We start from the raw sequence: 24,335 nt of genomic DNA on the forward strand, positions 1-24,335 counted from the left end.
AAAGGCCTGGTTGGCCCCAAGCCATTTTAAATCAGCTAAATTAAAGCTGTGTGTGTGTGTCTATGTGTGTGTGTGTGTGTGTACCTGGGTTTGAGGGGATGTCTATAATCAGTTTAATAGGAACAGGAAATGGAGCTTCTCTGAGAGATGGAGAGGGGTAACAGAGGGAGTACAGAAAAGGGCGAGGGAGGAACAGTTGGGATAATATTTCTTGGCTGAGATTCCAGTGTATGACTCTGCAGGTCTGACTCTCCCTCTCTCTGCTTCTATGTCTATCTCTCTTTACCAGCGGGGAGCGTAGAAGGCGTAATCTTATCTGAAATCTATGTGATTAACATCTAAACGCGGATGATGACTGGCAGCAGTATGTTTTTATAGGTCCCCTGTTTATAAGAGAGCAGTGAGAGGGGATATTAACAGTCCTAATTACATGGAGGCCGGATTCATGAATCATTGGGTTGTAGTCTATGTACATGCACTGATCCCTGTTTGTGTTTCTCTCCCTTTTTCTTCATCCGAGCATGTCCTGTTAGCATGCACGAGACCACACCTCACATTCGAAACTTCATGGTGTTGTGTCTCGTCTGATAGTGTGCGCTCTGAATCGCCCCACCTTTATAATTAAAGACTTTTTTGGTGTTCAGTTGTCAATCCGTGAATGAACTGATACACTAAAAGGATATGATGGAGTGATTAATCATGTATTGTTTTGAAAAAACTTTAATATTTGGTCAATATTTGGTAATATTTTCCTGTTACACAAACCCGTAGATAATAAGCGAGAGCAAGAGTCGACAGCCATGCTAGCAGCTCTGTGAGGCTGAGTTAAAATGCTAATGTCTGCATGCTAACATGCTAATAATGGCAGTGCTAACAAACTGACATTTAACTGGAACTCTTTAATTACGCCATCTTATTCCACCCTTTTCTTCTATAATGTTTTCATGACACCAGACTGTAGAATTGGTGCCACCAGCCGTTCGTCTCAATGCACCCAAACTCCTAACATTTGCATCATGGTATGAGATGGAAACTCACACATGCTAGCATGCTGATGTTGGTCACGTAATGCTGACTGTGTTCACCATCTTAGTTAAGTGTGTTCGTTTGCTTGCAGTTTCAAATTAGCTCTAAACACAAAGCCGAGGCTGATGGGAATGCTGTTTTGTAGTAAGCATTGGACAAATTCACAGATGGTAGATGAAAAGTCAGAGGACGAACAAAGTTATTGCTAGTCATCCTGAGGGGAGCTTGAATGTGTGTATCAGATTTCATGGCAATACATCCAATAATGGTGGTGTTAGAGAAAACCAAACTCGTTAAGATTAATTCTCTGGGGACCACGACTGTCTGGACCGAACTTCATAGCAGTCAATCCAATATGTGCTGACATATTTCAGACCGAAGCTTCATCACTAGCGTGGCCAAAACAATCTGTAATTGCTGTGGGAGAACAATCCAGACTCCATGTGGTAGCTCTCTATGTTGTTTGGGTCAGACACATTAACTACAAAACATCATCATCAAAGAACGAATAGCTGCTTTTTATTTGTTTGTCCATGTATGTGGTCTCTGTCTGCATGTTCTTTTTTTAGCCCTACTGTTCCTCCCCTCCCTCACAAGTCCGGGAATTGAATAAATTATACTGGAGGAATTCCCTGCCTCAGTACACATAAAGCGTGTCATTGTAGTGCCGGCACAATGAGACATGCATGGCTTTATATCGAGCCTCTGTGATATATACTCAGCTCAGTGACAGACGGACGCAGACTGTGCACAGCGCAGAGAAGAAGCCATTGTCCTGCAGGTCAGACTGGACTCTGACCAAAGTACTTCACGTTGATGTCTGAAATTCCTCCAGACTCCTCCAAAATGACTCTGTGTGTGTGTCTGTGTGTGTGTCTGTGTGATATGGTTCACACACTTGATCCCTCATCTTGTTTTTTCAATATGGAGACATATCTATCGTGGCCAAATAAGCAAAATGTCTCTTATTTATAAAGTTAATCCATGACTGGATGTGTTTATTTTTCATTTCCGGGGTTGCATCTTGAATATTTCATAAATAGTCATTCAGAGTGGGTTTTTTTTTCTGACCTTTTGCTTATTGACGTGGCTTTCTCACATGAGAAAATTAATACAGAGGTCTCTTATTTCAGGATTGGATTGTTTATGAATCAGTTGATTATTTAATGTATGCTCACAGCAGTACAGTTAATGATGCACGTCTCAATGACCTTAATCTGTTTAGTAAACATCAGTCTGTGGCACTCCGTGTGATTACTTCTTTCCTCTGTTCCAGCAGTGCTGCTGGCGTGCGCGTTGTCCTTCAACGTGGACCAGAAAAATGGTTTGTCGTTCAGTGGGCCTCTGGAGGACATGTTTGGCTACACTGTGCAGCAGTTTGAGAACAGCGAGGGAAAATGGTGAGCATCTAAACATTCACATTCGTCTTCTTTCACCACTGCCCAATTTCCTCCCCGTCTCACAGATGCTGATTGAAATCTGCACCGTGCGAGGACATTTTGACATGATGTCTGGTTTGATTGAAAAAAAAAAAAAAAGATGTGAAGGCATGAGTCAAACTGAAGGCTCTTATCTTATTCATCTTATCAAAAGCTCCGTCATAACTTTGTCACTCAAATATCATCTCTCATGCGCAAAGATGAAAAGAGCTTAATAAACCACAAACGTGATGAACCAGCCAGTCTTAAGTTGTTGATCCGATTCGTCTCACGTTGAGTCACTTGACAAGAAGATGATTTACACTCACAGTGTGATGGAGGTTAAAAAAAATGTGTAAAAGCAGCACTTCCTCTGTTAGTTCTCCCTGTGACAACTGCGTGGATGAAACCATGAACTTAGTCCATAACACATGAACAGCTGAAAACGTCGTATCAGTAAAAGCAAATTGCGACCAAGTGCCACAGAGACAGACGTATCCAGTCACTTCGTTTGATGTTCATCATCTCATCTCATCTCATTGCACTTCTTCTCTGATGATTTAATGACGCCCAATTGGAGAATGAATGCCACCAGCTGTTTATCTCGATGCCCCCATCTCCTAATAATTGCGTTAGGGTAGTAGATGGCAGCTCACACATGCTAACACGCTAATAATGACAATGCTAACGTGTTGGTGTTGTGTTGACTATGCTGACCATCTTAGTGTTGCTAATAATTTCAAACACATTCAAGCCCAGGAGGTTTCTATGTAAGATGAGTTTTACTACACCAAGAGCAGAATTCAGTTCAGTTTAATTCAAATCTATAACAAAAAAAACCCAAATTCACCTGTAAAAGTAAGTGAAGGAGAGCACACCAGCTGCTGCTGTAATGAGGATCTTTGATTTTACTACTCTAGCTGTTAACCGTAAACTGCCCACCAGAGTGTCCACATACCGGCCTGTAAATACACTGAAACCAAGCGTCCGTGGCTCCTTGCTAAACCTATCTGGGAGCACTTTTTAAAACCTTGTTAAGCGCCATCAGAGTGTGGTTAATGGCTCTGTGTCCCTCGCTCTTTTCTCTACATCTGTCCTTCACTTACTCCACTCTTTATTTCCCAGTCTCTCCAACCTGTTGCAACACTATGGCTGATTCTTTCCCACATATCTGTACCTGATGCTGTTCTGCACTAACGATCTTATCAAGCTCATATGAGATCAGTTACAGTAATTCACTCACGGCTAATCACTGGAGCCAGCTGTGGCTGAACCTCCAAACTGCTCTGTGAAACCACACCGGCTCGGTTCGATCTCCAGATAGCGCTATTTTGTTCCAGTTCGGAGAAAACACCCAAAAAGGTCCAAGTGATAAGAGCCTGGCTGAAGAAGTTTGGAAACAGCATGGGCGAAGCAGGCAGAGAGCTGACGGAGGAGGTGAAAGAAGGAGAATAAAGAGATAAAACAGAGTGATGGAGAAAGTTTCAAGGGAGTGAGAAGGGGGGCCAGTAAAACAGGAGATGACATGTAGCCCTCAGTGCGACCGTGTGGGAGAATATTATGGAGGAAAATCATGGCGATCATGAGGTGATTTAATACCAAGGTTGCCACAACTGGGAGGTGACTGATTAATCACAGATGTCTCCTCCAGACCTCCACCCTTTAGCTCTTCAGTGCACCTCGGCGGTGTTGAGAGGTGGATCATTGCTCAGAGGAAATGTGTTACATGTGGCAGAGACGGTTCATCCTTCCACTCCAGCTTCTGCTAACTCTCACCGTTAATGTCCGTCTCTTCTCTCAAGGCCGCTGGCACAGATATTGGAAAATTGTCATTTCGATGGCTGCACAAAACCCACAAATAAACAAATGATTGCGTGTTTATGTAGAGAAATTATGAGGAATCCAGAGAAATTTGCTCGTATCAAACAAAGTCTGCCAGTGAGGTAAGCAGAAGAAGAGACTTCTTGAAAGTAACATAAAAATCAGCCTTCCAGAAACATGTTCTGACCTTAAATAGTTTGACATTTTGCAGATATAGACGAGAAGATCGATACCATGCATGATATCGATCAAGTGGTAGATTGAATATCAAATAGACCAAAGCTCTAAAAATTCAGTACTGGACAAAATCCTGACCTGAAGGCGGCACTGGATGAAAAGTCAGAGGATCATCAGAGTCTTTAGGAGTAATCATCTGGACTGTCTGTGCACACTTCCATGTCAATCCGTCAAATTTCTGTTGAGATATTTCACTCTGAAACAAGACGTTGGACCGGCCCTAAAAATCCAGACCATTTACCGTGAAACAAGTTTAATAACCTGATTTTGAGGAAGAAAACTAGATTTAAATGAGACATTATGGCTCTCTTGAATTGACCTTTTTGCAGTGATGAAAGCCAACAAGCTGACGCAGCTGAGAAACTACACACATACACACACACACACACACACACACACACACACACACACACACACACACACACACTCTCTCTCTCATGGTGAAATAGATATTTTTTATTGTGTTTTATTGTGATTTATTTAAACAGATGAATTAAAAGAATAAGACGCTGTGTGTCACCCTCTTGAGTATTTTCCGTAAATAAATCAATAATGTTGTGGTGTTTCTCACCAGCAGCACAGAGCGTGTTGTTGTTCCTGTCCATGTCTCGTCTCAGATGACCAGGGCCCATTAGAGTTCAGGAATGTTAATAAGCCTGAGTGTTTGGAGGAAAGCAGATGACCGACTCTTTTTAGCATCAGTTTACTGATGGAGTTTACGAAACTCACACAAGGACATGGATGTAACGCAGGCTGGCATGCAGGCATGTGCATAATCAACATACTTTCCAGTGTAGCCCACAAACACACACGCACACACAGACACACATACACACACACACACACACACACACACACACACATTGTAAAATGTACAGTGATACTGTTCAAATCTGCAAACATCTGCAACATATCATGCATCTGCACGTAAAAATAAAGTGATAATTAAGTGTGTTTTTGTTATATAATGATATGACAGCCACAGATTCATAAGCAAATTACAATAAGCCAATTACAATAAGCCGTAACCGCTTCATCACCCAATTTAATTTAATGGTGAAAGTATAATTAAGGCAAATCTAATTGTTGTGAAATAAAAAAAGCACATTTCCAACCTGCCAGTGTTAAATTTCTGCAATAACATTTGAGTTCATTATCACAATTGTAAAACTGTGTGGTTGTTGGCAGGAGCACCGGCCAATCACATGTTCTTTATTTATTCAGGGTTCTGATTGGATCGCCGCTGTCGGGCCAACCAGCTAAACGGACAGGAGACGTCTACAAGTGTCCTGTGGGGAAGGGGGACAACACGTGTGTCAAACTGGAGCTGCCTAGTAAGAATGCTGCGTGTGTGTGTGTGCATTGAAGTCTGTGTTTATAAAGTGCTCAAATGATGAGCCAATTAATCGATTAATTGATCAGCAGCTATTGAACTCAATTAATCCTTTTCATCATTTTTTAATACTGCGTCCAGGCTCAGTTATGAGGGTTTGCTGCTTTTCTCAGTTTCATGTAATTGTAGGTTAAAGATGTTTTGGTTTTGGACTGTTTGTCGGACAGAAGACGACATTTAATGATCCCATGTTGGACTGTGGGAAAGTGTGACGTCCATTTTTCACAAACTAAACAAATCGAGAAAGTAATCAGTCCTAAAATGCACTACGTTGTGGCAGGTTTTTGTGTAATGTGTGTTTAAATGGTCTCGTGGGGAGGAAGAGGGGCCCATCAGAACAGGAAGACAGTAAATAAACAAGGTTTTAATGTTTCATCCGTCCAATTATATCTCAATTAAACAGACAAACACAACGTAGCTCCTGGTCAGCAGTCTGCAAAGCTTCTGTTAGTGTTTGGCTGTGTGTCCACACCGGAGGACTGAGAGCGAGTGTGTCCAGCAGGTCTGCACACCACCTCTCAGCACACCTCACAATTATCAAGTAACCTGTGTTACAGCTCTCCCATTTTTGGGAAATTACTGGCTTTAAGTGCTGATCATGCAGTCAGGACTGGAAATGATAGTCCACCGCTAACCAGTGGAGAGTGCTGTGTTTGTTTTATCTGGGATGATTTAGACAAACAAAAGGCTAAAATCTCACAAATTCAGGCTTAGTCTGGAAAACATCCACTGGGGATCGATTGAGCGTGGCAGCCAGAGCGAGACCACTCAGCAAACAACAGGGAGTGGTTTACGTTCAGACAACAACAACGGCGCTGCAGCAGAAACTGCGCGATGCGATGCTTCATTGAGGGAAAAGGCTTGTCAGTCACATCTAAGTCTGATCCCTGCAGAGTCATTTCGGCCCTGACGACGCCCTTGTCTCACATTGCCAGACCTGTCTCCATACCAGGTTTAGACTATTGCTGCACAGGAGAGAGTTCTGCCAAACCATAATGAGCAAAGTTACATTTGCGCGGTTTTATGTTGTAATTTTTAATCCCGTTTACGTCCGACCAATAAAACTGAAAGGTGGTTATGCCAAGACTATTACGTGTGATGAAATACAGATTCAGGCTGCAGTCTTGCAAGCTGAGGAAGTACTCAGCAATGGTGGACGCCTTAAAGGCTTAGTTGGGATTTTTTAAAGTGGGGTTGTATGAGGTTCTGCTGTCAACCGGGAGGCAGCAAAATGTATTTTAGCCACCTAAAAAAAAGGCCCTTAGATTAACTAAAGCTGTTATATCCATTGATGCTGCATCTATGCTCCTGAAGACAAAGGGGTGGCTGGTCTACCGCTGCCTCGATTGGTTAGTCTGTGTTATTGTGTGACTTTGGTGTTTGAACTCCAGTGTCTCTGCATGTGAGGTAAAATTACTGTTTTTGTCAAAGGAGTCTGGTGGCTTTGAAGAGAGCGATGCAACGGCTTCAGTTAAAGCCTTGAATATGCTTCTCCAATCTTCAATAGTTTCATACATGTAGTGTGTAAACCTCACTGTAAAAGAAAAAACTTGGCAGTTTATAGCCACTGCCTGGTGAATGACTGGTTATAGTGGTTACTCTTTCAAGACGTCATTCCAGACCAAGCGGGGCTGTGTGATCAAATTTGTTCTGATAGTTATCTGGAGTTCACAGTTCACTGGAGACAAAGCGAGTATTCTTCTCTGCAGCTCCACAAAGCTGATTTCTGTCCCACGTGGACGAATCATGAGGTGCAGGATCTTTGTCCATGCCACTCATTTTATCAGATATTAAAGAAATAAGGAACTGGTACATTAAAAAACCAGCTTATTTTTACATTGTAGTTTCCTTTGGTGCTCGAGATACAGAATAAAATGTGTTAGAGTGATGAAAAGATCTTTGAATGATGTGCTCTAGTAAGCTTGAAGACAGGAAACAGAGGGAGGATATAAGGAGAAAGCATGAATCTGTATTCACACAGAGATGAAGAATGGGACTAAACTTCAGTCATTAAAGGTCATCACGTCACACTAATGACAAACAGTCCTGTTGCACATGCCAAAGTCATAACTGGCTGCAAATGAGAATCAGAAAAGGCTGAATATCAAAATTCCCTCTTGGGGATTGGTAAAGAGCTCCATCCAAAATTGAAATGGCATGTGAATGGCTTTGTGAGAATATCCCTTGGAAAAAAAAAGTAAAGCACATCCAAAGCATTCCCAAGATGAAGCAATGGTTTGTCATAACGTGCTAATTTTAGCCACATGTTGTGATTGCTAAATGATTGGAGTCCTCTGTTTCTTCCTCGCTGCAACCAGGATGTTATCAAGAACACATTTTGTTTTCTGATCTGCATCCTTTATTATTTCCCATAAGCTGCACTGAGAGACATTACGGTAAAGTAATGAAACATCCTATATTTAACCGCATGTCTTCTTGGGGTAGACGGAAGTAAAGAAGGAGGGTGAGCGGCTCTCTTCCTATGGGAAAATACAGACCAGGAATTTGTCCAGCTGTTCTTCCTCCCTGTTGTGCTCTCTTTTTGTCTCACACTGTTTATTCATCCATATTTTTCTTAGAGAACACAACAGTTCCCAACTTGCTTGAAGTCAAGGAGAACATGACCATGGGAACCACACTGGTGACCAATCCCAACGGAGGATTTCTGGTAAGGGGAAAGTTGCTCTTTGTGATATATAAAAGTGCTCTATAGTAAATTCTCCATACCATACACAAAAGGAGGACTGAGCGTTGCATTTTTGGCAGCAAGTGTGTGTTCACTAAACCTTTGACTCCATGGAAACAGTGGGCTTGACCCTCCATGTTTCCCAGCGAGGCTTCATGTCCTGGGAATGTAGCAGGATACTGTGAATCAACTGTTTAAATGCAGAGATGTATGAGCGTGTAGGAGGTGGCAACGCCCATTAGGTTTTATGGTTATTAACTCCTGTTAAATTTTTATTTGTTCATGATTCTGACATTAACAGGGTGTGAACATTATAGAAACAATGGACTAAAGGTCAATAAATGTGTTTATATTAATGCAACTTGTCATTTGGTGCGAGAAAATATAATGTTGGACTGTGTGGGCAGATCCTGTGCAGCTGTAAGTGAAGCCTAAAGTGGTTAAGTGCTAACGTAACTCTTAAACACTATACCCGTGTTTTTATGCTGTAATTCAACACCCATCAGAGTTGATCTAAAACATTGGACAATTTGAACAGGAAAAGAGCTGTATGTGTTACACAGGCTGATCTCTTTCTAAAGACGTTCCCATCAGCCTCACTTGATGGTGCTAATAGCTAATCAGCTAATGATAGCACGCTAATATTTGCTAATTAGCACATAGTGAACACATTGAACATGGTAAGTACAACAACTGCCAAACATCAGCATGTTAGCGTCATCATAATGAGCATGTTAGTGTGCTGACTTTAGCATTTAGCTTAAATCACCACTCTGTCAAAGTAGCCTGACAGTTAGCTTGGCTGCACAGCCTCACAGAGCTGTTAGCATAGCTTTAACTCTCAGTCTTGTTCTGGTACAGCTCCAGTATCCCTGCTGGTTTAAGGAAAGCTCTGAGGTTGTGAAGGGAAATCTAAGGAAATGGGGCTGAAGAATAAATAGAAGTTATTCAATTTTCCAGTTATTGTCGCTAATTTTAAAGCCGTACTTCCTCTCAGGCTCAACTTCTCTGTTTCCCTCCTTTGCTCTCCTGGAGGAGTAAAGTCTGAAGGGATCTATGGTGGTTTTTAATAGTCTCTGTAATCCTCACTTTTAGTAGTTCTTTCCTCTTGGTGTCTGTCTTCCCTGAACCTGCTCTCACCCATGACCTCATACTGGTGGAAAGCTAACCAGTTGTACTGCAGTTTGAGTCTTTTACTTTGTTTGTATGTGTGTTTCCTGTCTCCACAGGCCTGTGGTCCTCAGTATGGCTACATGTGTGGGCAGCAGCAGTATATCTCAGGAGTTTGCGCAAATGTCAGCTCTTCCTTCCAGATCCTGAACTCTGTGGCACCGGCTGTACAAGGTACACAACCCGGCAGGATAAGACACAGCAGATCTGTCCTGTACTCGACGGCATCTGCATAAATTGCCTGTCGGGAATAAGAGATTTTAATCTGCTCTTCACAGTAGTACCACCCAAGATCCTGACATCAAACTCACTCTCCCTCAGCGAAGAGGAAGATTAGAGCATTCTTTTTAATGTAAACTTGTCTGCGACCCCATCATCCCTCTCTGGCCAGGCCCAGCCCAGCCTTCTGCCGTGTTGTATGCCCAAGTTAGGAGACAGTTTTCTGGGCCTGTACTCTGCTTCCCAGGAAGGAAACAGCCTAGAAAGAACCGGAGAGTAAACAGTGTTCAGTAATTTCTCTTTCTCTGTCTCTGGTTCTCTCAACGTCACTTTCACTTTAACAAAAAAAAATCCTTTAAAATGACTTGTGCCTGATTTTTAAGACAACTGACAGATAACACAGTGAACATAATATGTTTTCACTGCTGTTAATAATCTTGTGACCTCTCAGATTTAACCTGCGACTCTTTGGCGGGGTCCTGATCCCCAGGTTGAGAATCGCTGCTCTATACAGTTTGATGTGGAGCTGCTGTAGTGTGTCCACTGTGGGCACAAGTAAACAGGAAGAGGCCGGGGTGTGTCACATAATCTAATTTCTTTCTTTGAGTAAAATCAGATATTTTAGTGAGAACAACCATCCGTCTTATAATGTGTATAAAATCAGGCCAATGTAACCTGAACCTGCAACTGCATGCAGAGAAATCGACAACCAAACTTACAGTTTAATTAACTAAAACCTCTGGCTTTGTTGCAGAGTGTGGGAAGGAGCTGGACATTGTCATCGTTCTGGATGGCTCTAACAGTATCTACCCCTGGTCCAGCATCATTGATTTTCTGCGACGTTTCATCGAGAACATTGAGATCGGACCTAAACTCTCACAGGTCAGTTGCATGAATGAACGAAAATATGTTATTAAAACATAATGGTTAGTCTCTGTTGGAAATGACTCGTTTTGCTTTAAACATATGGGTGTGTGTGCAGTGTTAAACACAAAGTTGTGAAATCGAACATGCATGGATAAATGGATGGGTTATATAAGATTAGACGAACAGAGAAAAAGGATAAATGAAGGAACATGTTTCCTGCCAACACCAAATTTTTCATACTATGTTATTTTTAATGACTTAACTGCCCTCCATTATGGAATTTTCCACGTGGTGCCAACAGTGAGAGTCACTGTAAGATGTCCTTCATAAAGCAGACTTAATGAACTGAGGCCTTTTTCATCTCTGAAGTAATTTTAGCCTTTGCCTTACTAAGTTATACCTTGAGTGTATTTCTGTCCTCTTGTCTTGGATCGCTCTTCGAACGGGTGGTTAGTTTTTATTATGGTTACATTGATCTGGCCTGGAGCTTGTGGAGTTTTCCAGAGGGAAACACTGGAAAGTCTTCTCACTGTGGAGCCCAGTGGTTGTAAGTCACATCTTCCATGGCTGCTGAAGTCCTCTGCCTTCTGTATAAAGAACATTGTGTCATATCAGCCCCACCAGACCCAACCACATCCTCAGCAGACTGTCTGGGAGGGGAAGCAGAGAAGAGACGAGCACAGAAGGAGCGAAAAGGAAAAATAAATGTAGAAAAATGTGTGTGTGTTTTCCAGGTGGGCATAGTGTCTTATGGTGAGACTGTGACTCATCGCGTCAACCTGAGCCAGTTTGACAACACTCCTGCTCTGCTGGAATTCGTCGAAGAACTTCCTCAGCAGACCGGCTTCAAGACCATGACTTTCTTGGGCATTGATACTGCCAGGTATTCAACATCCCCCTCATTTGGGCACGCCTGGCAACGCTGGGCCACAGTACAAGTCATCATGGTCTGGCAAAGTTTAATGGGTATTTGAAAGGGACAGCGTCCTTTAAAGCAGGCTGGATAATGGACTCAGACAGGCTCCTTACCTTACACCGTGAAGCCTTCTTCTCTCTTTGGACTGTCATTGGTCAAATTTCCCCTGGTCAGACATAGTCTTTTCATATTTGTTTGCCTCACTATTATTTGGGTGTATACTTACAATCAGTGTATAATGTGACTCGAAAAAGCAGCATGCAAAAAGCTGCACCTCCCACCAATCTCATGAAAGTGAAATAAACCAAATTATGTTAGAATTAAGGCCCATTTTCAGTTAGTTGTGTTCCTGTGACTGAATTTTGAACATTTCTACCAATCAGGAAGGAGGCCTTCATGCCAGAGCGTGGAGCACGACTTGGGGTGAAGAAAGTCATGGTGATTGTGACTGACGGAGAGTCACATGACTTCCATAATCTTGACAAGGTCATGGCAGACTGTGACAATGATAACATCGAGAGGTTTGGCATTGCTGTGCGTACAAACTACCTTTGTCTCGTTTCATGGATTATGTTAATGTGTGTTTTCTGTGTTTCATCATCTTATCAGAAATCCTTTTACTGACTGCTATGAATGTGCAATTTCTGAAAAAAATAAGATAGAATTGAATCAGTTAATCTCTCTCCCCGTCACTCAGTCGCACTCTCTATTAGCTCTAATGTTGAGATGTTGGTGTTTATTGTTGTTTCCAGGTTTTGGGAGACTACAATCGTCAGAACAAAAGTTCAGAAGAAGTGCAGAAGTTTATCAAGGAGATCGAGTCCATCTCCAGCAAGCCGCTACGAGACCACTTCTTCAACGTGTCTGATGAGGTGGCCTTGTTGACCATTGTGGACGCTTTGGGCAGCAGGATTTTCGCCTTGGAAGGTATCCCTTAAACACACATGAAGACTTTGACGTTCCATTTCTTGGCCAGACTTCCTGGAGTCTTGTCTTGATGAGAGTTGGATGAGAAGATCGATGCCACTATCTGTTAGATAAGAAGCGGCAGCCTGTTAGCTTAGCGTAGTACAAAGACTGGAAACAGGACAGCTAGCTGTGCTCCCTGTCGGATGTATTTAAAAAAACACCTTCTAACTAACAATTGGAGCAATTTGCTGTCATGAATCAGGAAGAGACTACTTCAAGCTCACATCTCTGCGTGAAGTATGGAGCTAATGCAAGAACTGATTAGCTTAGCTTAGCTTATTTTAGCATGAACTCCAGCTACCCTGGCTCATGGCTGTTGTTTACCAAGAAATAGTCACAGTACAGAACTCTCCATAAAACTGCAATGTGTCATGTTTTCACTTCTTTTTCTGTACAAATTAAACAGAAGACTCATATTGTGTTAATCAGTCAGCTTCAGAAGCGCTGGCTGATGGAAGCTAAGCTAACAGGCTCATATCTGTAGCATGAGAGTTGTATTAGTCTTCTTATCTGATAATTTTCAAGCAAATACTCTCTTGATTCAACAGTTAATCAGTAACAGGACAATGAGATACAAGCAACATTCCATTGTGTACTGTTTATTTTCATATAAAAAGGTTAAAATGAATTTTTCCTTCCTCAGCTACAACTGGAAATTTCACCTCCTCCTTTGGGATGGAGATGTCCCAAGCCGGGTTTAGTGCACATACTTCTAAAGTAAGTCTAAATCCAATTGTTTATCTCAGAGGAATACACAAATACCGTATTTGCAACGTAAAAGTCCGTGACATACTGTAAAGTCGCTGAACCAGGCCGAGCGGAGATGAGTGTATCATATCTTTAGATCCCAGCGAGGTTTACGTGTCTGTAGGCGGTTCGTTTATTTCAAGCATATGTGTTGCCATGGATGTTTGCTCTATTAATGAACTCGTCCAGACACAATGCCACAGTGTTATCTCTGGTGCATCTTCAACCCTTTGGTGATTCACGCCGGTCAGTAGAAGTTTCCAGACACAGACTCTCTCTGTCCTCTCCGCTCGCAATGCTGCAGAAGTCAGACTGACTGTGTTTTGTCTGATTGCACGAGACAGAAATGCAAGCACGAAAGCATGTACACCATGAGAGAGAGTGAGGGAGGTGTAATCACATGTCCGCTACGGTAGAAACAACATGTTTACTTTAGCCCCTCCACACGCCTCTTAGATTCATTCATTAGGTATTTCCGATGTCTATTTAAAAGCAAACAGGCTCCCTCCTTACGCTTGGCTCACGTTTATCACCTCCTCCATCGCTGTGCACACTGTCTCCGGCTCATTCAGCTTAACAAAACCAGACAAAACCAAAGTGAGCTGTCCACTGAGTGCTAAACACGTGAGGCCTTGCTTTAATGGTCAGCAGAGGGAAAGAGCCTCTTGACGCAGTTCATTGTGAGTAATGATACGTGTTATGTCCTGTGTGACCCTTCCCCTTCCTATTTGATAACTCTGTTTACTGTAGAAAAAAAAAAAGATTGAAAATCTTACTTTTTACTCCACTACATTTATTAGACACCTTTAGTTAATTTAAGATAAATTCTTTGAAGAATTATGATAATATTCTGAATGCAGAACTTTTACTACGTTTATTTTTAAGCAAAGGATTGGAGTACTTCACTGTTGTTGGACCACAGTAAATATCTGACTGTTCCTGATATCAGCTCTGTTGTCTCCTGTAGGAAGGTGTGCTACTGGGAGCAGTGGGAGCGTATGACTGGAACGGGACAGTGGTAATGCATACCGCTGGAGAAACAGTCGTCCCAGGAAACACAGAGTTCTTCGACCCAAAGATTGAGGCCGGGTACGAAGGGCTTGCCGGGTACCTCGGTGAGTTGACTCTTAAAGGCCCTGAAAGCATATTTTCTCAATCGTCTTCTTCCTTTGAGTGGTGGGGTCCTACACGAACCATAGAGGTATTATAGGATGTGGATACAGGACTCAAAGATGGCACCCAGTCACTTGAATGAAAACTGCTCTCTGAGCGCATAAGCCAAAACAGTTGCGGCCCACAGCACATGCATATTTGTGTTTCTTCTGTTGGCACCGACTGTGCATTCCTACTTGGCCCAGAGACATAAAAGCACATTTGTAGGCAATGGGAGTGATTTACAAGAATTAACCCTTCATGTTTTAAAAATGCATAATAGAAAGAGCGATAATTTACCTGGTTTGCAGTTGGAGGAATCCTGCCAACAGTTTTAAAGAGTAACTTTACACTAAATCCACGTTTTTGGACCACTTTTTTGAACTACATGTACAGTAACTTTATTACAGTATCTATTGATGCAGGTCCGTTTTTGTACTTTTTATTCCAACAGAGGTTATTTTTGTTTCTCCACAGAAAATCCATCATTTCTGGCATATAGACTTTATCTCCTCTAAATTACAAAAGTTCTTGTTATTTCTCATATTTCCTCTGTACTGTTTTCTCTGTGCTCTTCTCACTTAACATCACCTTTTAAATTAGCAAAAGGTGATGTAGATAGCAGATTCATTTTGAGTGTTAAACTCTTGATTAAGTGATGATACCTGAAATAAATACTCCAAACATGTTTTTAACTAATTTGCATATTTAGTTATTTATGTTTTCAGGAGGTTTTCAGGGGCTTTATGCAAAAATACATGCACCTGTTCGTAAGCTGGCTAAAATACAGAGAAGAGACTCTGCGGAGCAGTTTTTACATTTTCATGAAGAACTCTATGTGAGCCGAGTGCTTTTGTGTTAAACAGAGGGAGAGGCATTATCTTTCAAGAGATTAAGTGAAACAGCTGCAGAATAAATATGGAGTTTCCCTTGCAAGGAGGAGTAAGATATGCGATTTGTCTAACTTTGACAGCCTCTCTCTCTGTCTCATAAATAATATGCACAGGCTCTTCTCTCCATCCCGTGGCCTTTTATGGCTCGCAGAGCAACCACAGCATCTTAATATCAAGTTATTTAATCAACATGTCATTAGAAAGAGCACTGGTGGGTCCATGCTCGCGGACTGTACACTTAGCTGTTGGCACATGCTCATGCCTGAAGGTCTGACTGCATATGTAACCTTTGTGTGCTTGTCTGTGAGTGTCCTGCCAGTTTCCAGAAGTGTTTTATAGTTTCCTCCACACAGTAAGATGTAAACAGCTGGCTGAGGAAGCATCTAAAAATATCCCACAAACAGAGCCAGTGGGTTTTTCTCATGCCATCGTCAAGTGCATACTGGATGACACATTCCTGATGATGCCTGCTTATGTATGCATTGGATTTAATACAGCGTGCACATGTCTCCTCAGGCTATGATGTTCAGTCAGCGTCCACCCCTGATGGAGTGCTGTACATCACAGGTGCACCGCGGTACAACCACACAGGCCGGGTTGTTATCTATCGTCTGGGTGAAAAGAACAATGTTATCGTCTCACAGATACTGAAAGGAGAACAGGTGAGCCCAGCTTGCTGGAAACCAGTCAGAAAACTGTTTAAAGCTCCGTTTTTATGCTTTTTATCTCCCTCTCATAACTCTCTTAGTACAAAAAACAGTAATGATAGCGTATACTGCTGCACAAGTTAAGAGCACAGAACTTTCCTCATTCTGGATATGATACCAGTAACATCAGGATATATGAAAGTCCTGCTGTTTCCTTAAAATACAAACCGATCACCAAAGTATTGATTGCAGAGCCTGACAAACGATCGCACATGCCCCTAAAAAACACAGCAGGTGTGAGCTCTCTTACCGTAAAACAAACGTCTCCTCATCACCAGGTTCTGTGTAAAACAAACCCACCACCTTCCAGTATTTGGCACCTTATAAAATCCAAATGGCCGGAGCCAATAGCTAATTCTGTTCTCTGAGCTCACAGTGAAATGCTTTGTTTTCTACCTTGTCTTGTGCACATGCGCCACATGGATGACGTTCCTCTGAAACCCCTCTGTAAAGTTCAGATGAGTGACACTTTGTGCTTCAGCGAGCTCGGTGCTTAAAGGATCACCGCTGACGGATGATTTCTGACTCCTCCGTGCAGATTGGTTCCTACTTCGGCAGCGTCCTGCAGACCGTGGATGTGGATGGGGATTCCTTCACGGATCTCCTCTTGGTCGGAGCTCCGATGTACATGGGCACAGAAAGAGACGAGCAGGGACAGGTCTATGTGTACAAACTAAACCAGGTACAGAAGACTGAAAATTAGGCATTTTATGTGCTTGTGTGCATCTTTCTTCTCCTCTCACACTGAGAAGATTGTGATGGTGGTGTTAATAGTCTCTCCTTGTGTCTTTGTTGTTTCCTTTGTTCCATTACCAGGACGGCCAGTTTGAGCACGAGTTCACTTTAAAGCCTGTCAATCAGTCCTGTTGCACTGCTGGCTCAGCCAGCTGCACTAATAAAAATGAACCATGTGGTGCCCGGTTTGGTACAGCCATTGCAGCCGTATCAGATCTCAACCTTGACGGGTTTAACGATGTAGCGATCGGTGCACCTTTTGAGAACGACCACCGAGGGGCCGTCTACATCTATCACGGAGATAAGACGTCACTGAAAGAGAAATTTGTACAGGTGAGAACAGTTTCACTGCCAGTCACTGAACTGTTCACAACAAAAGATCTGTGATTGCTTATTTAGATTAAAGGAAAATTGTAGTCGTCATAAATGTGGCTTCTGCGGCTCTATGGGCTGTGCTAACTTAGGGGAACGAATACTCATGCACAGCTTTCCAAATAAACGTGATTTTGACATGAATCATTTCAAAATGTATAAAGTAGCCGTCTGGTATAGCCATAGGGCTCTGCAGAGGGATCTCCATCCAGGAAAACTTGCTGGCTCTTCCTCCCAGCTAACATCTCCATTGTAATGTCGGAAAATCTTCAACCGGCTGCTCGTGTTTATTACAGATTGGTCGCACTTGGAGCTAAATTTTCCGTTTGTCTTTTCACGGCGAGGTGTTTGCGGAGGTGAGATACAGACTCCAGGGTGACAGTGTTGATCAGAGCCGCAGGTTCATTTGTTGTAACTTAAACAGCTGGGATCCCTCTCACCCGTGGACACATCTAGATTTTCCAAGTCTGGCATCAACAGGATCCAACGTTTTCCTCCTCAGTCAGCTGTGGAGAGCAGTGACCGGAGGAACACCAGTAGTTTCCTCAAGTACGCTGTCTTTCAGGACAGTCCTGTTCCCTCTCTGCATCGGCCTCCGTTCTTCGTCCTGGTAATAATTCATAACAGTCAGTCTCACACATTGAAACAAACCTGCAGGGTGGTTAGGTAGCTGACAAACTGACCTCAGTGTAGATCCCTGTGCGGTTAGCCCTAATGGCTTTTACAGGCGGCCACTGTTTACCTTCAGTCAGATGAGCGTTTGAGATAATTCATGTAAAGACCGTGTTTATTTGGAAAGCTGTAGGGGGCAAGTGCAAAGTTAGCATGACCCTTTGAGCCACGGCAGCCACATCTATGGAAAATATGCCAGATTGGAATAAATCTGAATTTCCCTGTAATGTGCTCGGCTTGGTCCTGTGGTGCCTCCAGCATATCCCTGCAGGTGGGGACGGTGACAAGATGAAATTCTTTGGTCAGTCCATACATGGAGTCATGGATCTGAACGGAGATGGAATCACTGATGTTACCATCGGAGGTCTGGGAGGGGCTTCGCTGTTCTGGTGAGACATGGCCCATCCTCACATATTTCAAAACTGCACATTTCCACTTCAATCATAACCAGCAGCAGTGTGTGTATCCCGGAGACTTCGTCTTACATGTCCGTTTTACATAGTTTACTCCGGTTTAGACAGCTGTGCACGTCCCGCTGGGCTTATAGGCTTGAGACCAACAACTTCCTAATGATCTCTCTGTTAAAACCTCTGGCTACATACTGCTGGACACCAGCCTACAGACTTCAGGCTGCAAACATCAGCCCCCACCATCCTTGAAGTTCTCCCACAGTTTCTATTGGCAGAGCTAAACTGTGTGAAAACTCCATCTCCCAAGTGGCTTAGAGTTTAAATAAGATTTGGCAGCAGGCGGTTGTTCTTCCTGGACTGTTGGCTGTGTTTTGGTAAGCTCAACAGTTGGATAGTCAGAGTTGAGGCCAAGTTTTTTTTGCACGAGATGCATCCGTTTCTTGTTCCTGTTTTTTTTTTTTTTTGAGTGCCTATGTTCAGCAGGCATAAACTGTTTTCTAGAAGTTGGCACGGTTGTTTCATTTCACCAGGTCCAGAGATGTCGCAGAGCTCCGCGCCAACATGACTTTCGACCCCGTTAAAATCAACCTGCAGCAGGCTCAATATCAGTGTGAACACGGTGGACGCAAATCCGTGTGTGTGAAGACTGAGGTGTGTTTCGCCTACGCTATCAAATCTGACCAGCAGGACTTGAACTCTGCTGCAGGTGAGCCGTTCAGCATCCTGCCTTGATTCACTTATTCATTCCTCCGCCTCCTCACAAGTACTTTTATTACTCTCTGCTTTGTTATCTGTTGTGTCCTGCAGAGATCCACTACAATCTGACTCTGGATGCTCTGCGTGCAAAAGCCAGGGCCTCATTCATTGACTCGGACGATAAAAGTGATCGTAGGATTACCAGGAGCTTCACCATCAAAGACAGAGAGACGAAATGTGTGCAAGAGACCTTCATGATGTCGGCAAGTACTCTGATCTTACTTACACGTTCTTACCTGTCAAGAAATCCACCCCAAAACTAGACTTTTAGCTCCGTATCCACAAGACACAGCGTTCAGATCAACTGGATGCTTTTCAATTTCTGTGATGTTCATTCATGAAAGTTATATTCTAGGCTTGTTGGATATGTAAATGGTGTTTTGAGCCAGAAAGGAGACAGGACAAAGCTGTGAGAGGTCTTATGCAGAGCAGGAAGACCCTGGTTTTAACATGAAACAGACCCGTCCTGATCAAAGCATGCCGAGTACAGCCCCGTGCTGCTCCGAGTGATAAATCATCTGCAGGCACTTGGGGAGCTGGAGAGAGAATGAGAAAAAGCAAAGAGAGAACAAGAGAGAGGAAATCGGTTGTTTTAAGAATGTGACAAAGTGACATTTTCAGATCGAGGAAGACGTTTACGAGTGGCATAACAAGCAGACTGTTCATCACAGTAGAAACCTTTGTCTGCTTTAACTACACCCCCTACAGTTAATCTTACCTCACGCAATGTGACATTTCAAGGCATGTGCATGAATTTTCTCCATGCAGGCGTCGACTGCAGCAATGGATTTCTCTGATTAGCTGCCCCTAGGCGAGAGACAGAGGAACTAATCAGTGGAAACAGCTGGTGTTGCTGTGTGTGCTGAGCATGAATACCTGCTCTGTTCTAGTGTGCCAGTTTATGCACAAACTTCCCTCTCAGCCCAGGGCAGAGGTCTTCAGGGGTCGGTGAGTTTGTACCCAACATAAGAAGCACCACAGCTATCTCACCTGAGTCCAGGATGGACCAGACCTGAACAGACATGGTGGTTAACGCTCAGTGTGTGCTGAAGCAATGCCTCCAGTTTGTTTTAAGTCCACATCCCACAGTATCCAGCTCCAAACCAGGAAGTTAAATTAGCTCTGCTTCATTCAAAACTTCCGTCGTCTGATCCACGTCAGGATTTCTGTCTTGGAACAGTTGCATGAATTTACCATTTTCAAAGCACATAGATAGATAAATGCAGGAAATCAATAGCAAACATAGGTGCCGACGGGCCACAACGCAGCACTTAGCAGTAGACAAGAATACATAGGGCGCAGTCTTTACTGCCTCAGGGCTCCTACGCAGAGTGTAAAAGTACGGAATTAAATTTTATTAATTTCCAAGTCTGGATAAGTATGGAAAAAAGAAGTATGGGAAAATATTTGTGTTTGCAGACTATAGCCCCGATTCTGTTTTCTAAAAAAATAAACCAATGATACAAGCAGAGTGTTTTTCATGGCAGCAGCAGCAGCAGTCAGAACGTTTACCGCTGTGTGAGAGAGCGTTTTCCAGAGTGAGCGCGATGGCGTCGTTAGCAAGAAGCGTGACGTACGACTGAACGCCTTCTCCTCCACAGAGCTGCCTTTACGGCCTGCAGGGCAGCTCTGCACCCAAGTGCCTACATCCAGACACAATGTGGCGATATCTAAAACAATTTATTCACACGATAAACATCGAGCTGTTTGAACTCAGATGTCAAATATGATCTGAAAAGTCTACCTGGAAGTCTGGGAAAGGAACCCTGGACTCAGTCCTGTGCTCCTCATGTTCAACTCTTTCTCAGGTTTCTTTAACATTGTATGCAGAGACTGAAGAGAGACCCATATTCACGCCTCGCCCTGCCTGTGCAATGCATGAAATATCACATTACCTTTTAAGTGGTATCCGTATGTTTCAATGATGTAAAGGCCCTGCGCACCCACACAGGTTTTTCTAGTCATTCTGCTTGATTAGACCTCTTCTCAGATATGCAGGCTAAGAGCATAATGACACAGACATTTGCTTTGTTATGTATTTGGAGCAGTTTGTCATGAAGTTAAACCAGGTGCAAAGGTTGCAGTAGTGTTAAAACTGGATTTTATCTAGCGATGGAGACTTTGACTTAGCTCTTTGTGCCAAGTGAGAGATGTCTTTCCTGACATAGCCCTGAGCACACATCTAATCCACCAAATCACTGACTCACCTGTGTGGGTGTATTGGATCATTTAATTCTTCTTGTTTACTTTCTCATCCTCTTCATCCTCCTCCAACTTTTACTCCCACTCCTCACCCATTCCCCTTTTCCTCGACAGGCCCGGCCGGACTTCCGAGACCCTCTCATGGTGTCTTTGGAGTTTGGACTCGCTGATGAGGACCAAGGTCCCGTCCTGGATGAAAGCCTTCCCAGATCCATCAATAAGACAGTAAGCCTTGTTTTATACCATTTCTAAGAGTCTCTCTCAAGATCTGTGAGTATTAACTGTCACATTATAATGAGTAGAAGTTTTGTGCTCGGTCTCCAAAAGCATGTAAGTCCCCATAGACCCCCATATTGAAACCTGCCCAACTTTACAGCAGAAATAAACATGTTTACAGCCTCGTATTAGCCGATTTGGCGGAGTCAGACACTGCCAAGATGGCGACACTGAGCTTCACAACGGGTCTTCAGAAACCTGTGGGTGACGTCACACAGACTATGTCCATTTTTGTAGTCTGTCATGTCTTCTTAGCCAAAACACGGCAAGAATTCCTGACCCTATAGTCGCCTAATCTGACACAGTGACCATCGTTACAGACGAAAATATTGTGTCGTCTGAAACTGGCATTAAAGTCACAGACAGGAAGGATTTGAACCTCTTCTTAAACATCCTCCGTCTGTCTGTCTCTGTAATCCAAGAGCTAGAAGTGGGGAGTTCTCGTCTGGCTCCAAACATGCTGCTGTTACAGCACATCAGCATCTGCAACAGCTGACTGTCATCCTTCAGTGTTTCCTCAAACCGCATTAGTGTTTCAACACCAACAGGCAGGAGAGTCTTCCCACACTCCCACATGCATAGTTGTTCTAACAAGAGGCTTTCCAGATAATTGTTGCAATGAGTGATGTGTTCGGATAAAGAGGGAAAATATCACAGGAGAATTCAGCTTCAACGCGTAACAAAGCATGCAATTAAAGCCAGAGTGTGTGAAATGCACAGTAGTGACAACACCACCTCCTCCAGACACATCCGGACTCCATCGGTGTCACATGCCCACATAGCAGCAATGCACGCTGCACTTACACACTTAAGCGGGGAAGCGTCATTTGGACCTCTCCTGTTATTGTTATTGAAAGGAAGAGAAGCGACATGCACACACAGAAAGGGGGAAGTCATCAAACGGATGCTGCCGTTTGCCTTTTGACTCTGTGCTTCACGTGGGGTTCTAGTCTCTGGACGATGTTGATCTTAACGGTCCGGTGGGAGAGTATTGAGAATGGGAACAAGTGTGACAGTGACCCTCAAGCACTCTGGGGGAAAAGGCAAAGGAAATGAAGGTCATTTGAATGCACCCCTCTGGAGTACAAACAAATACACAACAGCAGCAGCAACAGCAGCCAATTTTGGTTCAGATTTGTCTGCTTGTTTCCGTAGAGGAACTTCTGAGGATTGCAGTATTTTAAAAATCTATTCCAAAATAATTTTAATGCGTATGAAAATACAGTGATTGAATAATAAATAATGTCTTACAATGACACCTACTGTTTCCCACTCATTGAAAAATACCAAACCTATTAAAGGTCCTGTGTGGAGGATTTTACGGGGATCAATCAGCACCTTAGAATGAGCTCTTCATATCCACAGAGTCTCAGCTGGTTGCACTCTGCAACCTCACCACTAGGTGCCACTAAATCCTACAAACCGGACCTTCAATCCAACAGCACAGTTGAATCAGCACCTCTCTAAAACAGGTCGAACAAAAACTGAACATTATGCCAACTGCCGGCTGAGTGTATAGTTAGAACCACCGGGACCGGCCAGCTGGTCGGTGACAGGGCCCATATGATGAGTTCAATGTCACAGTGAGACCGAGCCAGTCATCAAGGTTGACATTGTTATTTTGTACGTCTCTGTCTTGCAGATTCCCTTAGTGGACTGTGGAAGCGATGAGAAGTGCATCGCTGACCTCTCTCTCAAAGCAGAGCCTAGTGTAAAAAGGTCAGTGGAAGCAGCATTAAAGCACATGTTCACATTTATACCAGCATGCCCATGTGTGTACATCCAAAGAGTTAACTGGTTGCTGTAATTCTTCCTGTGTACGGGTCACAAAGAGACCCCTTCACCGTGAGATTTCAGTGTAAGAGATGAAGGGAAGTCCAGAATCCTCTTTCTGTGCAAACAATTCAAAGTAATATGAGGCTTCAACAGTCTGACTTAGCCAGATGAAAGTGGGACAGTGTTTCCTCGCTGGTCTGGGGTGGAGGGATAGTCCACAAAGTCCACAGAGAGGGAATTTCGTACTAAAAAGACTTTGGAAGATTTCCACTTAGTTAGACTCAAACAGCTGCAGCCCCATATTGGCTTCAGCTGAGCTCCGAAAGGCATTTCTGCACAGAAAGAGGACTGTGGATGTTATCTCAATCACTTCCATTAGAATTACATTAGCAACAGATTTCTTCATGACCGGTAGGGACAGGAGGAACAATCAGAGCAACCAAAAACTCTTTCAGCATGCACATGAGCATGTGGGCTTTGTTTTAAGACCCAGTTTGTTACAGCTGCACACTGAAGTGACTCACAGCCGGTGGTTCAGTGTATGACTGCCCCCTTGTGGGGAGGTATGTGCATCACAAGCAAGCCGCTGACCGTTTCCATTCACCTCTCCAGAATGCTGATCAAAGCAAACAACGACAAGATTGATGTGAACATCAACATCAGAAACAGCAAAGACAACGCATACAACACCAAAGTCGTCCTCAGCTTCACGCCCAACATCAACTACGTTAAAGTAGAGGTGAGATGTCGTGAGCTCGTCCGTCTGCGTCGTTTCAGTGGATGCGGGTTGAGATGTGTGTGACGATGTGTGTTTTGTGTTATCAGCCGGAGAAGGTGTACACTCTGAATGACACTAAAGTGGAGTTTGCTGTTGGATATCCCTTCTTGGGAAACAATGCAGAGGTTAGTTTCAGC

The 24,335-nt window shown here is 43.3% G+C and overlaps 1 protein-coding gene across 2 annotated transcripts in view; it reads left to right on the forward strand.

Moving 5' to 3' along the window:
* Positions 1-24,335, forward strand: part of itga1 (integrin, alpha 1) — a 45,222-nt gene that overhangs the window by 16,028 nt on the left and 4,859 nt on the right. Inside the window, exons 2-21 of one of the 2 annotated variants that reach the window (XM_076758900.1) lie at positions 2,303-2,426; positions 5,727-5,836; positions 8,475-8,563; positions 9,811-9,925; positions 10,725-10,852; positions 11,572-11,720; positions 12,137-12,287; positions 12,506-12,680; positions 13,366-13,439; positions 14,437-14,584; positions 16,031-16,176; positions 16,760-16,903; positions 17,038-17,289; positions 18,259-18,389; positions 18,941-19,116; positions 19,218-19,369; positions 21,483-21,593; positions 23,287-23,363; positions 24,033-24,159; positions 24,246-24,323. In XM_076758900.1, the coding sequence (XP_076615015.1) occupies positions 2,303-2,426; positions 5,727-5,836; positions 8,475-8,563; positions 9,811-9,925; positions 10,725-10,852; positions 11,572-11,720; positions 12,137-12,287; positions 12,506-12,680; positions 13,366-13,439; positions 14,437-14,584; positions 16,031-16,176; positions 16,760-16,903; positions 17,038-17,289; positions 18,259-18,389; positions 18,941-19,116; positions 19,218-19,369; positions 21,483-21,593; positions 23,287-23,363; positions 24,033-24,159; positions 24,246-24,323 (2,657 nt within the window). The remainder of the gene's footprint in view (positions 1-2,302; positions 2,427-5,726; positions 5,837-8,474; positions 8,564-9,810; positions 9,926-10,724; positions 10,853-11,571; positions 11,721-12,136; positions 12,288-12,505; positions 12,681-13,365; positions 13,440-14,436; positions 14,585-16,030; positions 16,177-16,759; positions 16,904-17,037; positions 17,290-18,258; positions 18,390-18,940; positions 19,117-19,217; positions 19,370-21,482; positions 21,594-23,286; positions 23,364-24,032; positions 24,160-24,245; positions 24,324-24,335) is intronic. The other variant, XM_076758901.1, reaches the window with a different exon arrangement.

This window comes from Chaetodon auriga, chromosome 19 (genome assembly GCF_051107435.1).
Source record: "Chaetodon auriga isolate fChaAug3 chromosome 19, fChaAug3.hap1, whole genome shotgun sequence".
Classification (NCBI taxonomy): Eukaryota; Metazoa; Chordata; class Actinopteri; order Chaetodontiformes; family Chaetodontidae; genus Chaetodon; species Chaetodon auriga.